Source organism: Cetorhinus maximus, chromosome 12 (assembly GCF_964194155.1).
Source record: "Cetorhinus maximus chromosome 12, sCetMax3.hap1.1, whole genome shotgun sequence".
NCBI classification, from domain to species: domain Eukaryota; kingdom Metazoa; phylum Chordata; class Chondrichthyes; order Lamniformes; family Cetorhinidae; genus Cetorhinus; species Cetorhinus maximus.
This window is the reverse complement of record NC_135890.1, coordinates 20,357,812-20,381,381: the sequence shown is the minus strand read 5'-3', so window position 1 is coordinate 20,381,381 and position 23,570 is coordinate 20,357,812. Positions and strand designations below refer to the sequence as shown.

Here is a 23,570-nt window from a genome sequence, read left to right as displayed (position 1 = left end):
GCTGAGTTGACAGACATCAGGTGGGATGCTAACTGGGATCTACAATTTGTCTCGGTGGTGGCGAGATCTGAAGAGGAACATCTGCCAGTACTGGCAACTCAGCAAATCCCTATTGGAAATTGCATGCGAATGAGGACAGCATGCACTAACTTCAACTGTTCACTGGGGGAGAGAGAAAATAAGAGTGTGTGAAAGAGAGAGACAGACAGAGACACAGACTGCTTTAAATTTCTTCTTAAATAAGTGGGAGGAGGACAGCACAGAGGTAGGCAAGCAGTTCATAAACCTAACACATCCAAGTTCATCTATTTTTTTAATTCTTTCATGGGATATGGGTATTGCTGGCATTTGTTGCCCATCCCTAAACTCCCATCCTTTGCTAGGCCATTTCAGAGGGGAAGGATACATTGCTGTGGGTCCGGAATCACATCTAGGCCAGACCAGGTAAGGGCGGCAGATTTCCTTCCCTAAACGACATTAGTGAGCCAGATGGGTTTTTACAACAATCGATGATAGTTTCATAGTCACCATTATTGAGACTAGCTTCCAATTCCTGATTTATTTTATTAATCAATTGAATTTAAATTCCATCAGCTACCATGTTGGGATTTGAACCCGTTTCCCCAGAGCATCAACCTAGGCCTCTGTATTACTAGTCCAGTGACATTACCACTATGCCACCATCTCCCACTTTGGAAGGATTTTAAGGGTCTCATATATCCATCGCCCTACGTAGCACTGTGTCATTTAATCTCCCTAAAGTTTATTTCTATGGAGACGGAGTGAGTAGAGGAGGGGTACATTAAAAAATTGTAGCAAGACAGATCTGAAACAAGGAAAAGAGGTCTGATGTTCCAGCAACACTCCTTCCTGATTCTTCACATAAGAGATCTAAATGGCTGATTCCAGTCTACCTACAGTTGCATTTTATGGACATAAGGACAGCTCTTACCTGGGAGACTGATGCAAGTCATGGATTTGTGAACACAGCTATCGGAAGAGGCGTGTGAAGTCTCTTAAAGCCCAGCAAACTTTCTTACATTCATCAGCACTGCAACAGGTAAAAGAGACACATTGAAAATCAACAGAGCATTAGGTTAAAATAACATTGAGTACCTGAGTTAAATTAACATTGAACACTGGTCTATATAAATTACTTACTCAGAGCAGTATGTTAAATTAACAGAGCACCAGGTTAAAATAACATGAGTGAAATGGGCTACATTAACATTGATCTACATTAATTACTAGCACAGACCCATGTTAAATTACTGGAGCCATGGGTTAAAATAATGCTCTTTTTATCTGGGCTCACACAATGCATTGACACGCAATCACAAGGTGCCTCAGGGAGTTAGGATAAGAGGGAAAAACAGAATAAAACATTAACTCTATAAACAGACAAAAGAACTTGTACAAAGATGACGATGCTCCGGCCTAAAGAAATGCCAATATAGAAAATGTAAGTGTCAGGCACCAAGACTGTTGACAGTCTTTTCAGGTGAACCCATCTCTGCACAGTTGGGATCAATTGCTCCTCCCAGATGAACCTTCTCCCAAGAAGATAGCTGCATTTATTTATCAACATAGAAAAGAATCAAAATGGACAAACTTGTTCTTTTCAAAGTTTTTGACTCCCCATTCCAATTTCTTTTTCTCCTTTCTCACGTTTCTAAATCTTGATTGGGGTTGTGGGTTTTAGAAGCAGCTTTTGGTTACTCCCCAAGTGAGAGGAACAGTGGACTTATGACCTATGGGAGCTGAACCCCATACTGTCTACACACATATGCACTGTCCAGCAGGGAGGGTAACTGGATAGCAATCAGGAACCCTGGCTAATTGCAGCTTCTTAACTCAGAGACAGAGTACACTGGCTATACTAATGTGCCTGCTCAGACTGATGTTAGCCAACTCCACACAGTCTCAGGATCAAACCTTGGGACTCACTGGTCTGTGTAGCTCAATGAGCTGGGGCTGGCATGTCTACACAGCTGACCATCCAGAGAGTATTTTGTACAGATTATTAAAAGGACAATCCAATTGCAAAACTCACTGTACTGAAAAGGAGATCCCAATGTACATACAGAAGAAATAAAAGCTTTTTGTAAGAGAGCCTGTTGTACAAAAGGTGGTGTCTTGCTCTGTTTAATTTGGCAAGTGCATGAAGATCATAAAGAAGTCAGTCATGTTTCAACCAATTCAATCACGAATATACATGAACAAAGTTAAAGTCAAAATCCAAAGAGTTGTCATTCATTAAAAATTCTCAGATTGTCGAACTAAAACAATAGGTTCAAGCTGCAATTTGTAAAGCTATAACTCACATTTAATGTCTAAAATTATCACACTGCCATGTTTCTGGGTGAGAGAATATTGGGGCAGCAGTGCATCACAAGTTCAATCGCCTCTTTCATGAGTAGCAGTGGTCAATCACCCCTGATACTACTGGAGTAAGGAGGCAAAAGTATAAAATCAACCAGGGTCCCCTCTCCCAATCCCTAGCCAGCTCGAGTGATGACAGAATCCATCTTAGGTGTAATGCCAACTTCAAAAATCAGATTGTGCAGAAGCACAAACATTTGCTGACTCATCTACCCAAGTCAGTTGCTTAAACTATTAACAGCAGTAAAATTTCAACCTTTTAAAATAGTTCCCTTCTGTTCAGAGTTGAACAAAGTGGAAAGCAGTTTCAGAGCAGAGGGCTCAGGAGGCACAGGTTTCAGTTAAGAATCATTCCTGACTCAGAAGTGCGTGAGTGCACAGACAGGTTGAGACCATAATCGTATGATTCAAGTCAGAACTTGCTAAGTGCCAGCACCTTACATTATGGGGAGACTATGTGATTGGCTTCCACCACCAAAAAGTCAGCCCTTGTACACGTCCGAGCATGTCACTGATGGTTAATTCATTGAAAGTTTTCTTCCCCTGTAACTGTCTCTCCGCGGAAATGGGTTAGGCTGCCTTACATTGATAGGAAAGCACTGTGCAATCGATGAGCCGCGATCTCTAAGTGCCACTCCACCATTTTACTGTAGATGTATTAAAAAGACCAAGAGTGAGATAATCTCACCAGTCCCAGAGTGTGCTGGCTACAGGCACCAGGTGTCAAGGAGGGGAAAACTTTTAACTTCTCCAACACTGGCACCTGTCACCTTCCCAAAACTTCAGTGAACCTAGCAGGAATGGCTGGCTTTGCAAGCCCACTGAGCAGCTCTGCCTACATCTGTTCTCACCTGGTAACCTGCTTGTGGAAGTCAGTCAGCTGCTTGTGTGTTACTGTGATAGCACCCCCTGCTGTCTCTTTAGGTAACGACTTGAGTGAAGCTTCCAACCATCGGCAAAAGGTCTAGAGGGGACAAGAGTAAAGAAACACCCAAAGATTTATAGAAAGTGCAAAGAAAAAGCACTAGTGTTGAGGGTGTGAACTGGGAAGAGATTAACACATTAACACATTGACTGAATACATAGCCTAGATTTCAGGCAGATGCTACTTTCTGATTTCGTTACAATTTGATGAATATCAGATTCTCAAAGCAGACAGGCAGAATCCTTCTTGTACATACATGGTGAAGAGGAAGGGGAAGTGCAGACAGATTTTTGTCACAAGCACACAGTCATACATACATTGTGCTTACTCAGTCAGATACAAAAATACATTAACACACTCTCACGCATATACTTCCTCTCTCAAATAAGTGGAGTGCATTTTAACTAAGGACATTGATAGGGCCCAGGCGACACAGGCAAGGCATAGCACCAGCATTACACCTGCATGCACTCATGCATTTGCGTGCATTCGTGATTCAAATATTTGTGAACCTGGGCAACACACTGGCAGGTTGAAAGGCTGAACATCATATTATTCTGTGCAATCTTGGACTTGAATGCTAAATTAAAAATCTTAAGGCCTTACAAAATTGAAAAATTTACACTCTTGATTGGTTCTGTGAAATATACCAAACAGCTGTCAATGTGAGTGCTTAGTGTTTAATGTTTAAAGCCTGACTGGCCTTCAACCCTGGAACTGCCCTGATGTGCAAGATGGAACTTTCCTCTATGGGAAAGGCGTACGGGTTCTATCCGAGTGTATGAACTGCCTGATATGGCCACGGCAATGGTGCAAAACTGCCCCAATGCAGCAATACCTGTGTTATGTAGAGAAACTACAGAAGCTGGGGTGTTTTCTAAAAGAGAAGGTCACAAGAGTTAAAGAGGTGTTCAAAATCATGAAGGATTTTGATAGATTGGGTGTAACTGTTTACCCATTGGCAGGCCAGTTTTGGCACATCGATTGGTAACCAGGGGACATAGATTTACAGTTATCATCAAAAGAACCGGGGTTTGGTGGGGGGGCGGGGGGTGGCAATGGGAAGGATTTTTTTTTATTGCAGTTGCTATGATCTGAAATGCATTGCCTGAAAGGGTGGTGGAAGCAGTTTCCATAATAACTTTAAGAGAATTGGATAAAAACTTGAAAAAGAAGAATTTACACAGGGTTATGGGGGGAGACCAAGGGAGAGAGACTAATTGGGTAGATGTTTCAAAAACCAGCATGGGTGCACAGGGCTGAAGCGCCTCCTTCTGTGCTGTTTGATTCCATGACAGCAGAATCTTATTCGGAAGTCACAGGAAGGTCGGTGAGTGAAACTGAAAATGCAGTGCCCTGGGTGTAGGGGCACCTTTTTCTAACACACCTCACCCCTTCCCATACCACATTGATTAGCAAGATAAAGCCTCCAGCCATTTGTTAGAAACAGATGTGGCCTTACCGCTCTGTCGACCTGCATGATTTCCCATATAACCTCTGCTAAATCCGGCAAGGTATATGGGGGAAGGCAGAAGCACACAGCCTGGAGCAGTTGGTTGACCAATTGTTGACCGTGTTGAGTCATCACCTGCTTGATCAGTTCTTTCCGAAGTTCAAAGTCATCCTCGTGCTGTGGAAACAAGATCTAATTGTTACTATTATTTTGTTCAGGCCCTTCAGTCACTGTGCTGAGGCATATGGCACGTGCAAATCTGGAAACTCCCTATTTTAAATTGAGAAAACTATTCACAGGTTCAGATTCCGGATTACAGAACAGCAAGGCTGGAGAGAAGGCAAGGCAAGTCAGGAATCAATGCTGAGGCTGACACCAAGCTTGGGTTTTGAAAGCCTGCAGAGCATGACACCAAGATTTGGTTTTATAGGACTTTAGACTGTGACATCAAGGTACGGTCTTAAGAGGTTAGAGATTGCAGAGGTTAACAGCAGCTAGAGACGAGAGGTCCCATAGTCTTGAGGGAGGATGAGGTAGAGTATGGGACGTGCCGATGATCCTTATTTTGAAAGTTTAGTAAGGCGACAGAACTGATATACACCATACGTGGATGTTAGAATACGCAAACATATACCTCCAGTAAATGGGCAAACAGCAAATCTGCACATACAGTGAAGTTTATGAAACACATTATCACATCTGGCAAACATTTTATTGTTTTTCTCATACAAGAACTAGATTGAAGTATAGACACAAGCTGGATTGTAATGAGACTGTATTAAGTATTTAAAAGGAAAGCTATTTTCTAAAACCCAAAGCATAATGAAAGCATCACGTTAAATGTTTGGTGACTCAGATGTTGGAAACCAAAGCTTTTCTTAGCAGAATAGAAACGTATGCAGCAGACACGAAGAAGCAGCCATTTTTCACAGGATCCCATGATGAATGACCAATGGATGAGTTGGCCAAGGGGTGAATTTTGGCCAGGACACCAGAATAATTCCCTTACATGTTTTCAAATAGTGCTGCAGGATCTTTAACATTCACCCGAACAGACAGACACAGAGCTGTGATCATGCACCTCAGACAATGCAGCTGTCGCTCGTGGCAACAACCCATATTGTGTGCTGAAACCTTGGAGTGGGGCTCGAACCTGCAACCTTTCCACGTCTGGGGTGAGAGGACTGCTGCTCGGCAGCCATTACCAAGTTAAAGGCACCCATACACTTTGCAAAATCTGGGCTCAGTCATGGAACAAACTTACATCTTTGGCAACCCCCGTGTGGATAAGGTCCCTCAAGAACTTCATGATGCTACAGTTAGCATCCCGGTGGTCGAGGATGACGGCTGCAATGGCGCAATTCAGGATGTGAACGATGATCTGACTCTGTAGGAGTGTGGTCGGGCTTCGCTGAATAAATCTGTGCGGGGAAAAGAAGGGGAATTCCATAAATACTTGAAAGGAAAGTACGGTTCCAGTTTTCATATTACAAAAATGTAGGCGCATTCTAGAAGGTGCAAAAAAATTTACAAAGAGTGGTACTGAGAGATTATAATGATCAGGAAGGATTGAACATGCAGGGCCCTTTTCTCTAGAAAAAGGCCTGAGAGATGACCTGTTGAGGTCTTAAAGATCATAAAAGGGATTGATAGGCATGATATAGAAAAGATTTTTCCACTTGTGGGGTTGACCAATACCAGAGGACATAACATGTAAGATAGTCACTAATAAATCCAATAAAGAATACATAAAAACTTATTTACTAAGACTGTGGTTAGAATGCGGAACTTGCTACCACATGGAGTAGCTGAGAAAAAGCACAGATGCATTTAAGGGGAAGCTAAACATAGGAAAGAGAGAAATAGAAGGATATGCTGATAGTGTTCAAATGCCCACAAAAAACTAGCTCCATCATTACAGAATCAAAACTTTATTAGTGTGCAGCATCTCCCGAGGGGAAGTTTTACAAAATGTCTCTAAGTTCCACAGATAATGGAGTAAGAACTCCACAATATCAGCCTACACTTACACTTCCATTATATAAGTCTGCAACCAAGCATTTAAGATATTAAATTTCCATAGTTTCAGCAGAACAGGAACCAAGTCAGTATGTAATAATCCTTCTAATCTTCAAAACAAAGAGCTGGATAAATATCTGGTTAGGAATGGATTGCTGCAGTAAATTGACAGATCAAGCTTTAAGCATACATCTACTAGGTGGCAAAATTGCCATGGGGGAGATGAGTTTTTTTTTAAACAGAGTGAATTGTTATGATCTGGTATGCACTGCCTTAAAGGGGAAAGGAAGCAGATTCAAGAATAACTTTCAAAAGGAAATTATATATACATAAAACAAAAACATTTGTAGGGCTATGGGAAAAGAGCAGGAGAGTGGGTTTAATTGGATAGCTCTTTCAAGAGTTGGCAGGGGCATGATGGGTCAAATGGCTTCCTCCTGTGCTGTAAAATTCTCCAAGCAGCACAGAGATGTGATGACACACAGCAAGCACCACTAGCACCGTGTGCGGGATGCTCAATGTCCGGGTAAATCTTTACTCCACTTGATCAAACGAGTAAAGGGTTGGAAAGGAAACTTGCAGACCCCCACACCAGACTCCCTAAATTAGTTTAGGTTTCAGTTTGGTTCAAGCAACAGGGAACATAGGTTTGATGCAGAGGCAGAATGAGAATCTGCTGATGTAGTGACTTTGCAGCACAGGATGTGAATGGCTCAATGGCTGATCCTATTCAAACGTCAGCCCCATTATTAGTTTCGCAAGCTTTCCTAACCTAGGCTGGATGCCTGGTCAGTGCCAAGTCAGCTGATTTCTAATGCAGATGCAATAGGTGCTCTTCACGAAAGGATCTCAGTGTCTGGGATAGGGAGCAGAAAATGACCAAAGCTGTCAATCCATGATCAATCTCACTGTGCTGTCTACAGGAGCTGGAGGGAAGTGAGGGGGTGGGGGGGGGGGGCGGGGGGGTGCAGTGGCACAGGGCGGAAAGAGAGAACCTGGAACCAGTGGAAGTTCCAACGGCATTCCGGCTAACTCAGCACAGGTCAGGAATCAAACCAGGGCTCCTCTGGCCTCAGTTCCACAAAGAACAGTGCATTTAACATAAGAGGGAAGATGAAATGCCTTGCTGGGGCAGATAAACTGTCAGAAACACCTTCCCAGAGATGTCAGTGTTTGGGAGATTCGGTCAATGTGAGACTTGCAAATCTATTACAAGGGCGACTGTTCCAAGTAAACACCACCACAACCCCTTCCAGACAAGAGTATGCCGCACAAGTCCTCAAAGTACCTGGTTGCTAGGCGAAAAAGATCATCCACTGTGTCTGGGTGATCCCGAAGGCCGTTTGGTTGTTCGAGCAGCTGAAATGTTGGCATACACAAGGCCTGCAAAAAAGTCAAGAGTTAAAGGCACATGCCTGCAGGCCAAACGGAGAAAGATGGCCACCATTGCCACTCGTCAGGGAAGGACGATTCAGCCTGGCTGCCTTTTCCTGCCACTAGCTCAGTGAGTTAAATCAAAATGTAGGTGCCCTGACATTCTTGGGGGGGTGGGTGGAGTCATCTTCAGCAGACAGTCAGTCAGTGGGCAAATATGGTGACTTGTTTGAATGCAACACAGGTCAATCATTCATTCGTCATGGAGAATTGCTTATGAAACACTTCATAGACTTTTTTTTATTTGGAGAGAGGAACCGATTTGAAAGGTGAAAGCTCATAGTGCAGGATGCAGGACACCATTGAGGTTGCAGAGTAGAGGGAGTGGGTCAATCAGGAAATAGTAATAATCAGGTGATGCCACGCTTGGTTTTAAAAGGCTGCAACAGGTTTGAGAGAATGTGTTGAGGAGTTCCACAATTCTGTGGTCCTAAGTTCAAGCAGGAAACTATGTGATGAACCTTGATTCTCCAGAACTCACTTCCCATTTTCAAAAGCCTCAATACCTACCACTGTAGCTGAGCCCAAGTTCACCTTTCACTGCTTCCCTTGAGACATTTCACTCTGGTAACAACTTGCATTTGTAAGTGCCTTTAACGTGGTAAAACGTCCCGAGCTGCTTCACTGAAGCATTTTCAAACAAAAATCAACACAGTCATATAAACAGATATTAGGAATGGTGACCAAGAGCTTGATCAGAGCGCTAAATTTTAAGGAGTGATTTATAGGAGGAGAGACGGGGAGAGCGGTGGAGAAGTTTGGGGGCAGGGAGCAATTCCAGAGCTTAGGGCCGAGACAGCTGAAGGCACAACTGCCAATGGTGGAGCGATAGAAATCAGGAATTCCCAAGGTGTGCAGGTAACTTCACTGTTCTCTCATTGATTCAATATCACTCCTGTTCCACCCTCCACCCATCCCCCTCAGGAAAGAGCCACAAAGAGTGTCCCAGACCTCCTGTCTGAACCTGCAATTGAAGGAGACCCCAAACCATGCCCCTTCCAAAGCCAATTCCTTCTGCACTGGATTGCTACATCCTACCTGCACCATGTCCAGGAGTCCCTGCCTGCAGCCTTCTTCCATTCCATACTCGTCAACCAGGATACTGCCAAGGTAGAGGAAGCAGGAATGTGGGTGCAGTCGATAAACGTTCACCATCTACATGGAGAGGAGAAACAGGAGAATGAAAAGGGACAACAACAGTGCACCCCCACACTAGCCATACATAGCCCCAAATAACGAACTTCCCACTTTCTTCACGAGGCTACTCCTCAGTTATGTCTGCTACCGGACCACACAGCCAAGCTTCACCTTGATTTCCCACTTAAATTTTTGATGGTGCTGTTTTGTATTTTAAGAAGGAGAAACAAATATCACACAAATAAGCATGTAGAATTTTAAAATCATTCCTTGAAAGGGCCAAACCACAACTACAATATTCCATCATGACAGTGTCCTGTAAAGATGTGAGCCACTCTGCTCTTTTCTATTTTTCAAAGTTTTAATTTCATTATTCTTTAATAGAACAAAAGAATCAAGTTGCTGATCTGATTTTGAAGACTCTGAGAAAAAACTTGGGCTCTTCAGGGTTGAAAGGTGGCAGCTGGGAACTAAGTTTATAAAGGTTTATAAAAGGACAGGCAAATCCAGAAACTAAGGGTAGAAGTCAAACTCAGGCATATTCAGAACTGATGTCAGGACATTCTTCACACAAACATTGATGAACCCATTCTTCAGGGAAATGGAGGCAAAAGTCTTGCAATGATAGTGTTTTGCTTATGGCACTGAGCTACTATCCAGAGGCCAAGACTAATAATCCAGAGAATGCGGGTTTAAAACTTAACATTTCAGTTTGAGCATTTGGATTCAACTCTGAAAACAAAATCAGAAAATAAAAAGCCGATATCAGGAAAAATGACAGCGAACCTGTCAGATTGTTGTAATATTCCCAACTGGTTCACCAGTGTCCTTCAGGGATGGAAACTTGCCATCCATACCCAGTCTAAATTATGGGTGATGTCAGTCCCATATCAATGTGATTAGCCATTAATTGCCCTCTGAAGGGGCCTAGTAAGTCGCTCAATTCAGGGCAACTGGGGATGGGTAATAAATGTTGACCTTACCTGCACTGCCCAAGGATTAGTTTGTAAAAGTGAATAAACAAATGCTGCAATGTAATGATGGTGGGAGGCAGTGGGTCATGGGAGAAGTCAAGGTGTAGGATTTTTTCCAGGTGAATGAGCTAACACATTCTACATGAACAACCTCATTTGCAAATTGTCCTGTGAGCATGTGAACATGGCACAGTGCCCTATGTGATCTACAGTGCCTGATACAACACAGTGGGAGCTCTATGGCTCCTGTCTCTCAGTCAGCTCAGCTGGTTGGCTGTGTGGGTTTAGAAAGATACAATGTCTATCACTTACTTCCAACCTAACCACAGTTGGATTAAGAATATTTGAGGTCATGGCAAATGATTCATTATCTTGATATACGGTTCCTGATGGGGGGAAAATACATCAGCTATTATGTAAGATTTAGGGGTTCGGTACCCAAGACAGTTGACTATTTTAAGATAGTTGATCAAGTTTATTAAGAAGCAACAGTTTAGATATGATGCATTAACTAATTAGACAGAAAAAGTATATGGCCTGTGACAGTTGAGACCAGTTTACTGATCCCAGAGGATGAACGGACAGTTGGCACAGACTGTGTTGATCTCAGTAGCTTGTGGTAACAACACTCTGTTCTCTAGTCGAAGTATTAGGGAACTCTTCCCTTGGTCTTCCACCTCGTTGTCCATCTGAAGGCAGTGGCTGCCAACAAGCACTGCCACCTCACCAGGACCTCAATCCCTACCACCAATATAACACCAATACATATACACCCTTTTTGGGGGGCTGGTAGCTTACCCAGTGTCAGTCGTCTATCTAACTATTCTGACCACTGGATACAGGACAGGTACTCCAAACATCAGGGTGTTTAGCACCTCCCCTGTTCATCATCCTGCTCGAGGTCAGCTTTTTAGTTTACATCATGTTGAGGGTCATATCCTGGTCTTTTCTAAACGCTTGCATAGATAAGGGGCGCACAAGACATCATCCTAACAGCTTAGGAGTGTCAACATGGCAGCCTGAACTAAGACTGTTTAGATGTCAAAGTGTTTAGAAGTCCTCTTTCCAGAGAGAAAATCAATGCTGTTTAGAAAATCCTATCAAGGTTCTATATTATTCAGAAAATACCTGTTTATTCAATACCCCAATTTCTTACATTATACACACAACGCAATCCCATAATCAGCAACAAGCTGAATCTCCAGCTGATCTATTTTGGTGGTACCAGTTGAGGGGGAAACATGGGTTCAGCCTTTGATTTACTTTGCTGTAAAAAATGAGATCTGTGGGGGCAAATTTCTTGCTGCCTGCTAATTGCCTTCCGGGGTGATGCACATTGCACCAGCAGCTGCTTCTGGCATGCCACTTTGAGACAGGTGCCTGCATGTGCACATGCAGCTGAACCAGAGCTATCCTGATGTCACACAACCCTACAGCTAATGATGCCCACTGCCCAAATTTGGACCACGCTTGTCCACAATGCATGTGCAAATTACTCAACAAGGATCTGGCATTCAGCAGCATGCGGTGTCTAGCACAAATATTACTTAAAAGATCAGGCATCCAACTTGCATTTAAGGTGATTTTTTAAGAACTTATGCTATTGTAAAGTTTCTCCAGATACTGTGGAGCATTGTTGTTGGTATTGCACCAAGTTCCTGGATTCTGCAGGGATTGTTGCTGCATCTTGAATGAGAAGGCTGAAGGTTTAGAGGCCTGAGTGCACAAAGACCTATAGGTATAGGGAGTAGTAGCTGCAGTGCCTCTGGGTCTGCAGCATGACAGGAAAATGGAGCAGAGGCAGCTGAAAGGGCATCTCTGAACGATGTCTTCTGCCTAGCTGCAGCCAGGTCTCCACATGCTCTTTGACCATGACAGGAAGCTGTCTGGCAGCCTGGTATAACAATGTTACACCCCCTGCTGAGTGTGAGGCAGCTGGCAACACAGAGAGGCAACCAACAGTGCAGGAAATACTCAGTCCAACTTTATCATGTAAATTAAGTGGCAGCACCAGATTCGTGCGTAAGTCATGAATTAGGCCCCCCTTCTCCCCCCCATCAATTACCCAAAAAACAAAAACAAAGCAATTTTAGCCCTGTGTGTTTCTAATCAATGTTTTGATTATAGATCATACTCCTAATCAACATTCCATCTAATTATTCTTTGCTGTGCTCAGCCTGCTTGTTGCACTTTGCAGTCTCATTAAGATTGCGGCGCAGCTGGGCCTGTACAATCTTAAAAGGAATGCTGGTCATTACATTCCCCCATTATTGTGGTTTACAATTACATGGTGCCAAGGTGGCTGCACTGTTCAAATGCATTCAGTACTTACACTGCTGGCAGCAAGTGGCACCAATCAGACACTGCAAGAGCATGAAGCACTACACAATGGACTAATCTGGTGGCATAAATATTGCATCGAAATTTCATCAGACATGAAGCTAGCAGCAGCAGTGCCATACATTACACAATATCATCCTCTAGTGGTGAGCATAAAATATGGCAACAGCATCACAACCTCACTGTTCACCTTTCAGGATATCAATGCATTGGTATGGGTTTGTTATGTATTGTTGAACTTGAATGAAGGACCAAGGACCACGTTGAAGGTAACCACCATGGTTGGGGCAGGGCACTATACTAGCAGGGACATCCAGTACACTAGAAGCTATCAAGTTCTGTGGATTTGATGCACATTAACCATTCAGGAAACCCAGTGTCCATGAGTCCATAATCCATCTTCAGGCACAGTGGGAAAGGTAGTAAGCTGTAAGTGCACAGTTAATTGCAAAGGAGGCCCTCTCATTTCAGGGGTAATCCCAAGGGTGACAAAACACCTAACGAAGAATCAAAGGGGACAATACTACACCATTGCTTGAAGCAACTAATGGCACAAGTACGCCATCCAGGAAAGCAGAACACAGCTGGCGTTTAACACAAAGACAGAGAGGATCTGCCAATTTGCTAGGATGTGAAGGGAGAATGACAGAGATATGATGCCTTAGCACAAGGAGGAAATAAATAGAACTGAAGCGCCTCAATTCAAGCCCAAGAGCATTTCCCGAGTTAGATCTCTCTCACAATCCAGGCACTGCAACATGATTCTACTTTTAAACTGCAGGATCAGATGGCATGATCCAGTACTGCCGTGGTCAGTGACAAATCTCCTAGGAATCTGCAGAGGAGTCTCTTTTAACAGATCTTTACCAGCCCCCACTCTGTGCAAGAATTTCGAAGGCAGAGGGCTCAAGCCGTACCTTAGGACTTGAACAAATAATCTAGATCAACACTCCAATACAGGAACAACAATCCTCCCTCAGCCAGGTAGGGTGCAGGTTTACAATTAATGCTCCACAAGACACTAACCTACCCTTCTTCCCCCAGTTCTAGTTATGCCATCATAATGTTGAACTGGAGAGGAGAGAAGCGAGTAACCCTTGTTCTATTGCCTGTTTGAGTGCAAACTGCTGGAGGACTGGGAGTAAGTCACCTCTTGATCCCTAAGATGACAGACAGGGGAAAAAATATAGGAAAGAAACTTAATTCTCGGTTGAAGAGATAAATAATTGAACCTGCTGTATGAGAGGGAACCCTGCTACCCCATTAACAGATATTAGAATGCAAGAATTTTTAAGTACTGGGAAAAGATTCAGGCCCAGCAAGTCCATCCCTTCATTTGACTAAATAACCCTACCTACCCACCTTCTAATCCTTCAACCCACCTTCTCAATATATCCCTCACCCTCTTCTCACCCCAGAAACAGATCTAAATGTCACTTTCTATGCTGCTCATTTCAAATGTTCTTTCCTTGTAACTTATTTCATTGGTCCATTACCTCACAAAGAAATCTGCTTATGATCATGAGCAGATATACCTTTAGAATTCTTGCTCCACCTCTACCAGCTGGCAGGATCCACAAACCAACCTACCTGGGTGACCAGGGGCTGAAGCAATGCAGCTGACCCTTTCCCCACACAACGCACAGCAAAACGCAAGCACCGACAGCAGCGCTCTACAATCCGATTGTCGGCTTGATGTTTGTTCAAGGTTTCAGATAAGACAGGCCAGATCTACAAAAACAGAGAAGGCAGGGAGAAATAAACTGCAGTTAGAGAACAAATAAAGTTAGACATAAAGAACTTGCATTTACAAAATGCCTTTCATATCCTCAGGACATCCCAAGCACTTCACAGCTTGCAAAGTACATTTTTCTTTGAGTGTGTTCACTGTTATAATGTAGGAAAGGCAGCATCCATTTGCATATAGAAAGCTCCCACAAACTGTAATGCGAGAGTAATCAGATAAATCTATTTCTTTAGTAATGTTGATTAAGGGTTAAAAAATGGCCCAAGATAACAGTGGTGATTGCCCTGCTCTTCTTCAAAACAATGCAGTGGGATCTTTTACACCACCTGCGCAGACAAGAGGGGGTTTTGTCTGAATCTCATCCGAAAGGGACCTCTAGCTCCTCAGTATTGCACTGGAGTGTTAGCCTTGATGTTTATGCTCATGTCTCTGGAATGGGACTTGAATCCACAACTTTCTGACTCAGGGGCAGAAGTGCTAACAACTGAGTCACAGAAAATCAAGAGCATGGAACTGCATTGCAGTATGACCAACTCCACAGCCCCTAGTCTTAAACGTTATCCCTTTGCTCTCATGTTGACTAACCCATTCTACTACTTAGTTTATTTTGTGAGATACAGCTTTCAATTCTGAAAGCAGTCAAGCACATTTTCCATTTCACCCTCTATTTTTCATTAATAGAATTGAAGCATGATTGTTCAAATCAACTTCTTGTCGGGCAGTTTCATGCTCTGAGGCAAGGGGTGTTTGAGCTGAGCAACAAGAATGCTTTCCATTCTGGACATCCCATGTCATGAGGTCAAACACTCCCAAGCCTTATACTGTATGGAATAAATACAAAGCAAAATTATTTCTGCATTGTTTCACCTCATCACTAACCTCTAAGTTTACACAGAATCTCACAGTGCAGAAGAGGTCCTTCGGTCCATCAAGTCTGCACTGACACGTGAGAAACACCTGACCTACCTACCTAATCCCATTCACCAGCACTTGGCCCAAAGCCTTGAATGTTATGGCGTGCCAAGTGCTCATCCAGGTACTTTTTAAAGGATGTGAGGCAACCCACCTTCACCACCCTCCCAGGCAGCGCATTCCAGACCATCACCACCCTCTGGGTAAAAAATATTTTCCTCACATCCCCCCTAAACCTCCTGCCCCCTCATGACTGACCCTTCAACTAAGGGGAACAGCTGCTCCCTATCCACCCTGTCCATGCCCCTCATAATCTTATACACCTCAATCAGGTCATCCCTCAGTCTTCTCTACTCCAAAGAAAACAACCCAAGTCTATCCAACCTCTCCATAAATGTTTCATCCCAGGCAACATCCTGGTGAATCTCCTCTGCACCCCCTCCAGTACAATCACATCCTTCCTATAATGTGGTGAGCAGAACTGCGCACAGTGCTCCAGCTGTGGCCTCACCAAGGTTCTATACAACTCCAACATGACCTCCCTACTTTTGTAATCTATGCCTTGATTGATAAAGGCAAGTGTCCCGTATGCCTTTTTCAAATTAATGCTGAGCTAAGAGGCATTTCAGTGCTGTGGGCGAACGTCCACTCAGACCTGGATTTAGAACATTCACACTCATGGGGCCCTTAAAAATGTAGCCTAATGATTATGGTGCAGGAGTACCAACTCAAGAGGTCATGAGTTCAGATCCCACCGTGGCAAGTTGTTAAACATAATTCAATAATCTAGTAGTTTATGGAGAAAAAAGCGAGGGATATGGTGATAAGGTGGGGTTGGGGAAAACAGAGAAGATAAGGTGGAGAAATAAGGTGAGTAGGTGGGGCTAATGAGGGGTTCGGCTAATGAGGGGTTGGGCTTGATGGGTCTGATGATCAGAAAAATGACCACAAAAACTACTGGACTGTTGTAAAAACAAAACTGGATCGCTAATGGTTTTTAGAGGAGTGAATCCTTCACACTTATCCTGTCTGGCCTTATTACAACTCTTGTGCCGCAGTATGTGGCACTCTGAATACCCTCTGAAGTGTAAACAAGGGAACTAGGGATGGGCAATAAATGTGGCCTACCCAGCAACATCCATATCCTGAGAACAAATGAAGTACAATGAACGCAAACATTATTATCCCAGCAAAGTCTGGGCTGGAATGAAGCCAGGATCCAAAAGAAAAGAGCACCACTTCCCAAGTGTTGCTAGTCAGCACCTCTGCATGACATCCGAGTATATATTAGAAATTAAACAGAGACTGGGGTGGGTAGGGAGCGAACAGATAAATAGAATGAAGGGAAAGATTCCAAGCATGAATCCACATCCCAGCATTCTGTGGAAATGGGTATTAGTGTTTCAGCAATGTTGGCAAACTGCCACACAATCTGCACGTTCTTCCAAAGACAAACAGGGCCTCCCTGACAGCTCAGCAAGTTTATTCAACAAGCAGTCGAGCCATTCAGACAGGAAGGCGCCTGGTCCGTGCCGAGTTAGCTAATCCCCATTATAGTAGCACCACATGTACAACATCTGATCGTGGAGACCTTCGTTAAGGAGTGTGGGGAAAATCAGACTCATGCCCAGACTGACATTCTGCTTCTAGACTAGCACATAAGTAATGGGCGTCTTGCCATGAGCTAGAATCAACCTTTTGAAAAAGATGGTGAGTGAACTAGGTAGCTCAGCCATCTCCTAGTTCTTCTGTCTTTCGTGCTCGGATGGGTTAGTGGGAATCTGGTACTCTCTCCCCCAAAAGGCTGTCAAGAGGGAAGGACAATTGAAAATTTCAAAACGGAGGTTAATCAGATTTTTGCTGGGCTAGGGTATTAAGGGTTCTAGAACCAAGGCGGGTAGAATAAATTAAGATGCAGGTCAGGCATGATCTAATTGAATAGCGGAACAGCTTCCATGGGCAGAGTGGCTTCTTCCTGTTCCTATCAGGTGCACAAAATTTTTTCCACAGTAAAAATGAATGATACAACCCAGAGGTCTGAAGTCTTTAGTGGGCTACACACGAGTACCGTCAGGACATGGATGGCACCTGAGCAAATCTGGGTTTGCAGAGCCTTTGTCTGCTTTATTTACAAACACATTTCAGCTTGTGGGAAAAACAAAAGGGTAATATTTTAACTTAATAAGCCAGTAAGTGAATGCATCTAAGATCACCACGCAATGAATTATTTTCATATGACTTATGTTAATAAAGCAAATGTTAATAAAGCAACTGACAAAGAGCACGAGATGAGAAATCAAATAATCTGATGTTTGGAGGTATGGATAATGGTTGGCCAAGACATGACAATCACTCTATTCTTCAAATAACAGAATGGGATCTTTGATATCCATCTGAACCAGCTAACAACAGACAAGGGTCTTTGTTCAACATCTCATCAATGTGCAACACCTTCAGCAATGCAGCACTCCTTCAGTACCATGCTGCACTGTCAGCCTGGATACCTGCTCAAGTCCTGAAGTAGAGCTTTAACCCACAACCAAATGACTTAACTGAGCCAAGCTGTCAAACAGCATAAGGGCTGCGTAATGTGAACTCACATGTATCAGTCACATATTGCTATGATCTGACATAAGGGGAGGAACTCAACTGAAAATGAAAGAAATACATCTATGGCTCAACCCTCAAACATAGAGCAACTGCCCAGACTCCATGTGTCAAGTCTGGTCTCATATACTGAAAGACAGGAGCCAGTGCTAATAAAAGTCAGTGTCTTCAGGAAAGAGAGAGCAAGGCCATATTTAAAAATAAATCATTCTGTAGATATGGGCACCGTTGGTATGGCTCACACTAACTGCCCATCCATAGTACCGCTTGAGATGGTGATGGTAGGTTTTCTGTTTAAACCACTGCAGTTCGATTGGCAAAGGTGCTCTCAAAGTGCTGTTAGAAATGGAGCTCTAGGATTTTGACCCATAGACAATGAAGGAACAACCGGTATACGTTCAAGTCAGGATGGTGGGTGACTTGGATGTGATGGTTTTTCAATGCCGCTGCTACTCCTGTGCTTTTAGGTGGAAGAGATTGCTTGTTTAGGTGCTGCCAAAGAAGCTTTGGCGAGTTGAAGTGCACCATGTAGAAAGTACACAGTCTGTAGCCATGGTATCCCAGTGGTGGAGAGAGTGGATGTTTAAACTCTAAAGCCCATCACCTTTCACCTACAACTCTCTGATCCGCTACTCCATTTGTATCCAGGACTCAAGGTGCAGGCCACCATACTCTGTCATGTTGATGAAATCAAGATTGAATAAAGAGAAGTGGTAAGAAGAACAAAATACAGGAATGGAGATGTCAAACTACAGGCCCTACTCCACATTTTACAAAGGAGCCAATTCCAAGATGGGGTTGGGTTGGAGGTGAAGGGCGAATGGTTAGAATGTAATAAGTCAAACAACCCAAAAGTAGATCCCATATCCACAACAAACAACTCATCCATCAGTGGCATGGACTGTGTCATTCTGACACATGCACTTACTTCATGTATCACCTTCTGACATGGATGCGTCTGTCCATTTTCCACAATAGGGTTTGTGTGCCTGAAACATGACCAAGTTAAATCATTAGTACCGCATCTGACATTCTATATAATGTTAAATAAAGGATAAAAAGAAAAGACAATCATGGATATAGAGGAGAAATTAGTGACAGTAATCAGGATCTATGGCCGCGCAGTCTTCTCACACTGAGTTAGCATGGCTGAGTACAGATGGTAATGATAACAAGAAGGCAGAATCATCACTCTGCCCCATGTGAAGGTCAGGTCAGTTCAGCAGTCCAGCTCAGTGAGCACTCACATTGGTCACACCAAGTCAGAAGTTGGGGGGTCTGTAAGTGTAGGGTCAGTGCAGATTATAGCAGAAAGAATTTGGAAATTTGAAAGAGGTCTCCCAGAAATTGAAGAGGTTTTTTTTCAATTTTAATTGCTTGCTGGAAAATAAATAACTTTTTCCTTACCATGTGATATGAGTATAGATAAATCTTCATATGCAATATGGATAGCAGTTCTTTATTGTCAGCATTTGATTTGAGTAGTTCTTCATTGCAAAGTTCAAAGAACAGGTGAAACCTTGGGATAATCTTTACTTATCTGCATCTTTCTTTACCTCTGCAACATTTGTTCAGCATACTTAAACCCAAATGTTGCATTTCAAGATATTTCTGACGATTTTTTCATCAAAAGGATTTTGCAGTGGTGTTTACTTTTACAGCTGGGTTTTAAAAGCAAAGACAAGACAGTTCTGACAAATGGCCAACGAGCTGAAATATCAACTCTGTTTCTCTCTCCACAAAGGCTGCCGAATATTTCCAGCATTCTCTATTTTTATTATAAAAGCAAAAGGAAAGTTGTCTTTTTTTAAGGGATACCCATGCAAAGAATGTGCTCAACAGAAGTTGGTCACTCAATACATAGCTGCAGCTCAGATTCGGTCTCGCTTGTCATGCATAATACCCAGCTACTCTGAAGGCTTTATTTTATAAACCTTGCTTCTGGAAGTTATGTGGGAAGGCAAAAGAGGAGAAAAAGGATTTCCAAAAACAAAAGAATTGTGAAAAATTTGACTAGCTCACTACCATTTTCTTTTGGTATCTGCTGCCGATCGCTGATTTTTGATTCATAGCTTCAAAATTTTGGCAGTGTATCTTCAACTTCCTCGGCTCCAAGTTCTGTAATTCCCTCCCTAGACATCTTCACCTCTTTATCTCTCTGTCTCCTCCCTAAAACCCACCTTTAACCCTTTGAGCATTTAGTCACCTGTCCCAGTATCTCCTTATGTGGCTTAGAGTCAGACTTTTGTCTGAATTGATTATGTGAAAGAGTCTTGAGACACATTATAGAAATGCAAGCTTGTGTAGTTCCATAGCAGGGTAAGGGTTAATCACCGTGTCCAAACTTTCCACCGCAAGTTAAGAGTTAATTCACTGTGCAGTTCCAGTTTTTACAGTAGGATGAAGTTAATCATTGGGGTGCCCCAACCGACAATTTACACAGCAGAGTAAGGGTTAATCACTGAGCAGTTCCATTGCTCTCACAGCAGAACGAGGGTTAATCACTGTGCCCAGTTTGTACAGCAGACTACGGGTTAATCACTGTTTGCAGTTCCTGTTTTGTAAGGCAGTAAATTGTGGCAAGGTGCCCGAGAATGTGCTAACTGCGGGAACAAGGTTATAATGATGGTTTTCATTACATCGCTCCCATGATAGATCAGCTGGTTCAAGCTGTGAGCAGTTGAGTCATAGAGACCAGGAAGGTCCCAGGTTTAATTACCACTGTGCTCAGTTAGCTGATCTCAGCTGGGCTGTGGCAATAAACCACAATGTTCCTGCTCACTGCCGGGAACTGTGAGCATGAAAATGACTGTGTGTAGCTGCAGATAAGTCATTGGTTGTGATACCTCCGCAGTTGAATGTCACTACATCGGCTGCATACATGAGGAATTAAAATGCCATTGCAATCAGCATCCATGGAACTAAGCCTTGCAAGAGTCAATTGCATCAGCAAGAAGGAAAGACAATTAGAGGGCAAGAAAATAAACAACATCCTGTTACTGATAAGGCCATTGGTCTGACTGCAAAACAGAGTAGGAGTGGGGGCAAATATTTGAATATTTTGAATACAGCAGAATGTAAAACTGTATGGTTATAGCGGACTGTGTAAGAGAGAAGCTCAGTGCAGCATGCAGGGCAGGGGTGTGGATTCACAGTTCCAGGGGCAGAGGTCTCTACATCAGCATCGCTGCCCTGGAGAGGGGAGGTGTTTAGAGCAGGGACAGAGAGCACGAATTGGAGTGCCAGTCCCAGGCCAAATGTGGGCACCTCTGCATGACTTTGTATAGACCCACAATGCAAGAGACCTGCTGGCAGGAGGAACACAAATGGAGATCAGGAAAAAAGAAAAATGGGAAATAGTTCTTAAAGATATGGATGCTGTGTCAGTGGGAATTCCACGTCACTGAACCTGATTTCTAACAGGTTATTGTGGAAAGGCTCAGCGAACAAAAAGACCAACTCCAGAGAAATGGATAATCACAGCAGGCAACATGAGAGAGCCACATACTCCTTTCTCTCACCAACTGCTCCAATCCAAGGTCTTATAGGATGAAAAAGGGAGAAGTATCATTACAAGGGAAGCACATACCTATAGCTTGAAAAGCAATCACAGTCTTGTGATTAGGGCCATGGTAGAACAGATCATAAATCAATAATAATGGATGTTCCTTCTTAGCATTGATTAATTTTGCGAACAGCAGTGTACTGATGTGACAGCGGGATCATGAATGCTGAACTAAGATGACTGGATATGGTTGAGTTCTGATGTTACAGACAGAGGCTGCAAATTGGCTGGGCAACCAAACTGATGAGCCAGCAGATCCTTGAACTAACTTAAGGAGCAACAAAGCCAATCACCAGAAGACAACATCTGGGCATATTATTTGGGAGTCAGGAAAAGAAGTTGTGGTTTTACTGTCTGAAAGAGTTGATGGTAAAAAATCAAGAATATGGATTGATAATATATAATGGGCAGACGTAAGGCTAACACAAAACATGTTGGTACAGAATAGTAAGCATGGCATGCGCCACATACAATGTTCACTGCGGTCTCAGCAGAGACCCATTACGAGAGGGGTAATCCAGAGACCCAGGCAGTAGCCTGGGTCTCTGGTTCAAATGCCACATGGCAACTGGTGGAATTTATATTCAATTAATAAATCTGGAACGTAAAGCTAGTGTCAGTAATGATGACCATGATAACTATCATCGATTGCTGTAAAAACCCATCTGATTCATTAATGTCCTTTGGGAAGGAAATCTGTCATCCTTACCTGGTCTGGCCTACATGTGACTCAGGCCACGGAAATGCAGTTGGCTCTTAACAGCCCTCTGAAATGGCCTAGCAAGCCACTCAGTTCAAAGGCAATTAGGGAAGGGCAACAAATGCTGGCTTTGCCAGCGACGCCCACAGTCTCTGAAAGAGTAAAAAAAAAGGGCCTAACGCTGGTTGTGCCAAGTAATCATACCATGGCGACTTAAGTGTGTAAGGAAACAAAACAACAGATTTTGTTCTTGTAAACGTGAGCTGTATCTAGAGAGGAGATTTTCAACTGTGTAATAGAGGTGTAAGGCCCCGATGGGTACAGGTCGATCACTGACAGTGGGAGAAATCCCAAATGGCGGATTAAGCACATTCCACAACACCAAAATGTACTGGCCTCAAGCGCGGTGTTTTAATCTGGTCCCTACAGCCTTTTGATGCTGATGCATCAAACTAGACTCGAGAGAATACTGATCTTATACTTTAAAAGTCTAATGTGATTGTGGTTATGACAACAAGAGTTTTCTCTATGCAATCTAATTTAGAAACATGGAAGTTTATGGCATTACTACTAGCGCCCATTAGAACTGACTTTGGTCATTGCAGGCTAAATATTATAAAACAGGATGCATGGGTGACTCCTCCCACAACACACCACTCAGCTATTAGAAACTATGGGAAATGGGGAGGTAGTCTGAAAACTTCTCATTTGATGAACATTTGAACTCCTGAGCCTCCACCAGGCCAGCCTAGAGGTCAAACAACAGCAGGGAAAATCTTGCTGATTAATACTTACCGCCCCTCTCTCAACAGAAGGATTAGTGTTCCTCCATGTTGAACATCACTTTAAAGAATCACAGAGGATAGCAAGAGCAAAGAATGTACTCTGGGTGGGGTTAATTTTTTCATTCATTCACAGTATCTGGATATTGCTGGCAAAGCTAGCATTTATTGCCCATCCCTACTTGCCCTTGTGAAGGCAATGGTGAGTTGCCTTCTTGAACTGCTGCAGTCCATGCAGTGAAAAGTGCTACCACAGTAGTTAGGTAGGGAGCTCAAGGTTCCTGACCCATCAATGTTGAAGGAATTGTGTGTGTCTGAGTCAAGGTAGTGTGAGACTTGGAAGGGAAATTAGAGGTGGCAGGTGTCCATGTGCCTTTTAGCCCATCATACCTGTATCGACCTTTCAAAAGAGCTTTCAGCAGATCAGATCAAAACTCTACAGTTCTGCTAAACCAGTCACGAATGAAGGTGAGTAATTAAACAATTAATGGGAAAAGGAGGCTCCATCCCCAATAATGACAGAAACCAGCACCTGAGTGCAAAAGACAAGGCTGAAGCATTTGCAATCATCTTAACCAGAATTGCCGAGTGGA

General features: G+C 43.2%; 1 protein-coding gene across 1 annotated transcript in view; it reads right to left on the bottom strand.

Annotated features, from left to right (window-relative positions):
- The window catches only part of tnpo3 (transportin 3), a 60,672-nt gene that overhangs the window by 2,270 nt on the left and 34,832 nt on the right, over nucleotides 1–23,570 (bottom strand). The window contains exons 15-22 of the mRNA XM_078553131.1: nucleotides 18,859–18,919; nucleotides 14,255–14,395; nucleotides 9,252–9,368; nucleotides 8,068–8,162; nucleotides 6,025–6,181; nucleotides 4,770–4,937; nucleotides 3,234–3,346; nucleotides 953–1,051 (exon numbers count right to left, since the gene is read on the bottom strand). Coding sequence (XP_078409257.1) covers nucleotides 991–1,051; nucleotides 3,234–3,346; nucleotides 4,770–4,937; nucleotides 6,025–6,181; nucleotides 8,068–8,162; nucleotides 9,252–9,368; nucleotides 14,255–14,395; nucleotides 18,859–18,919 — 913 coding nt within the window. The 3' untranslated portion in view covers nucleotides 953–990. The remainder of the gene's footprint in view (nucleotides 1–952; nucleotides 1,052–3,233; nucleotides 3,347–4,769; nucleotides 4,938–6,024; nucleotides 6,182–8,067; nucleotides 8,163–9,251; nucleotides 9,369–14,254; nucleotides 14,396–18,858; nucleotides 18,920–23,570) is intronic.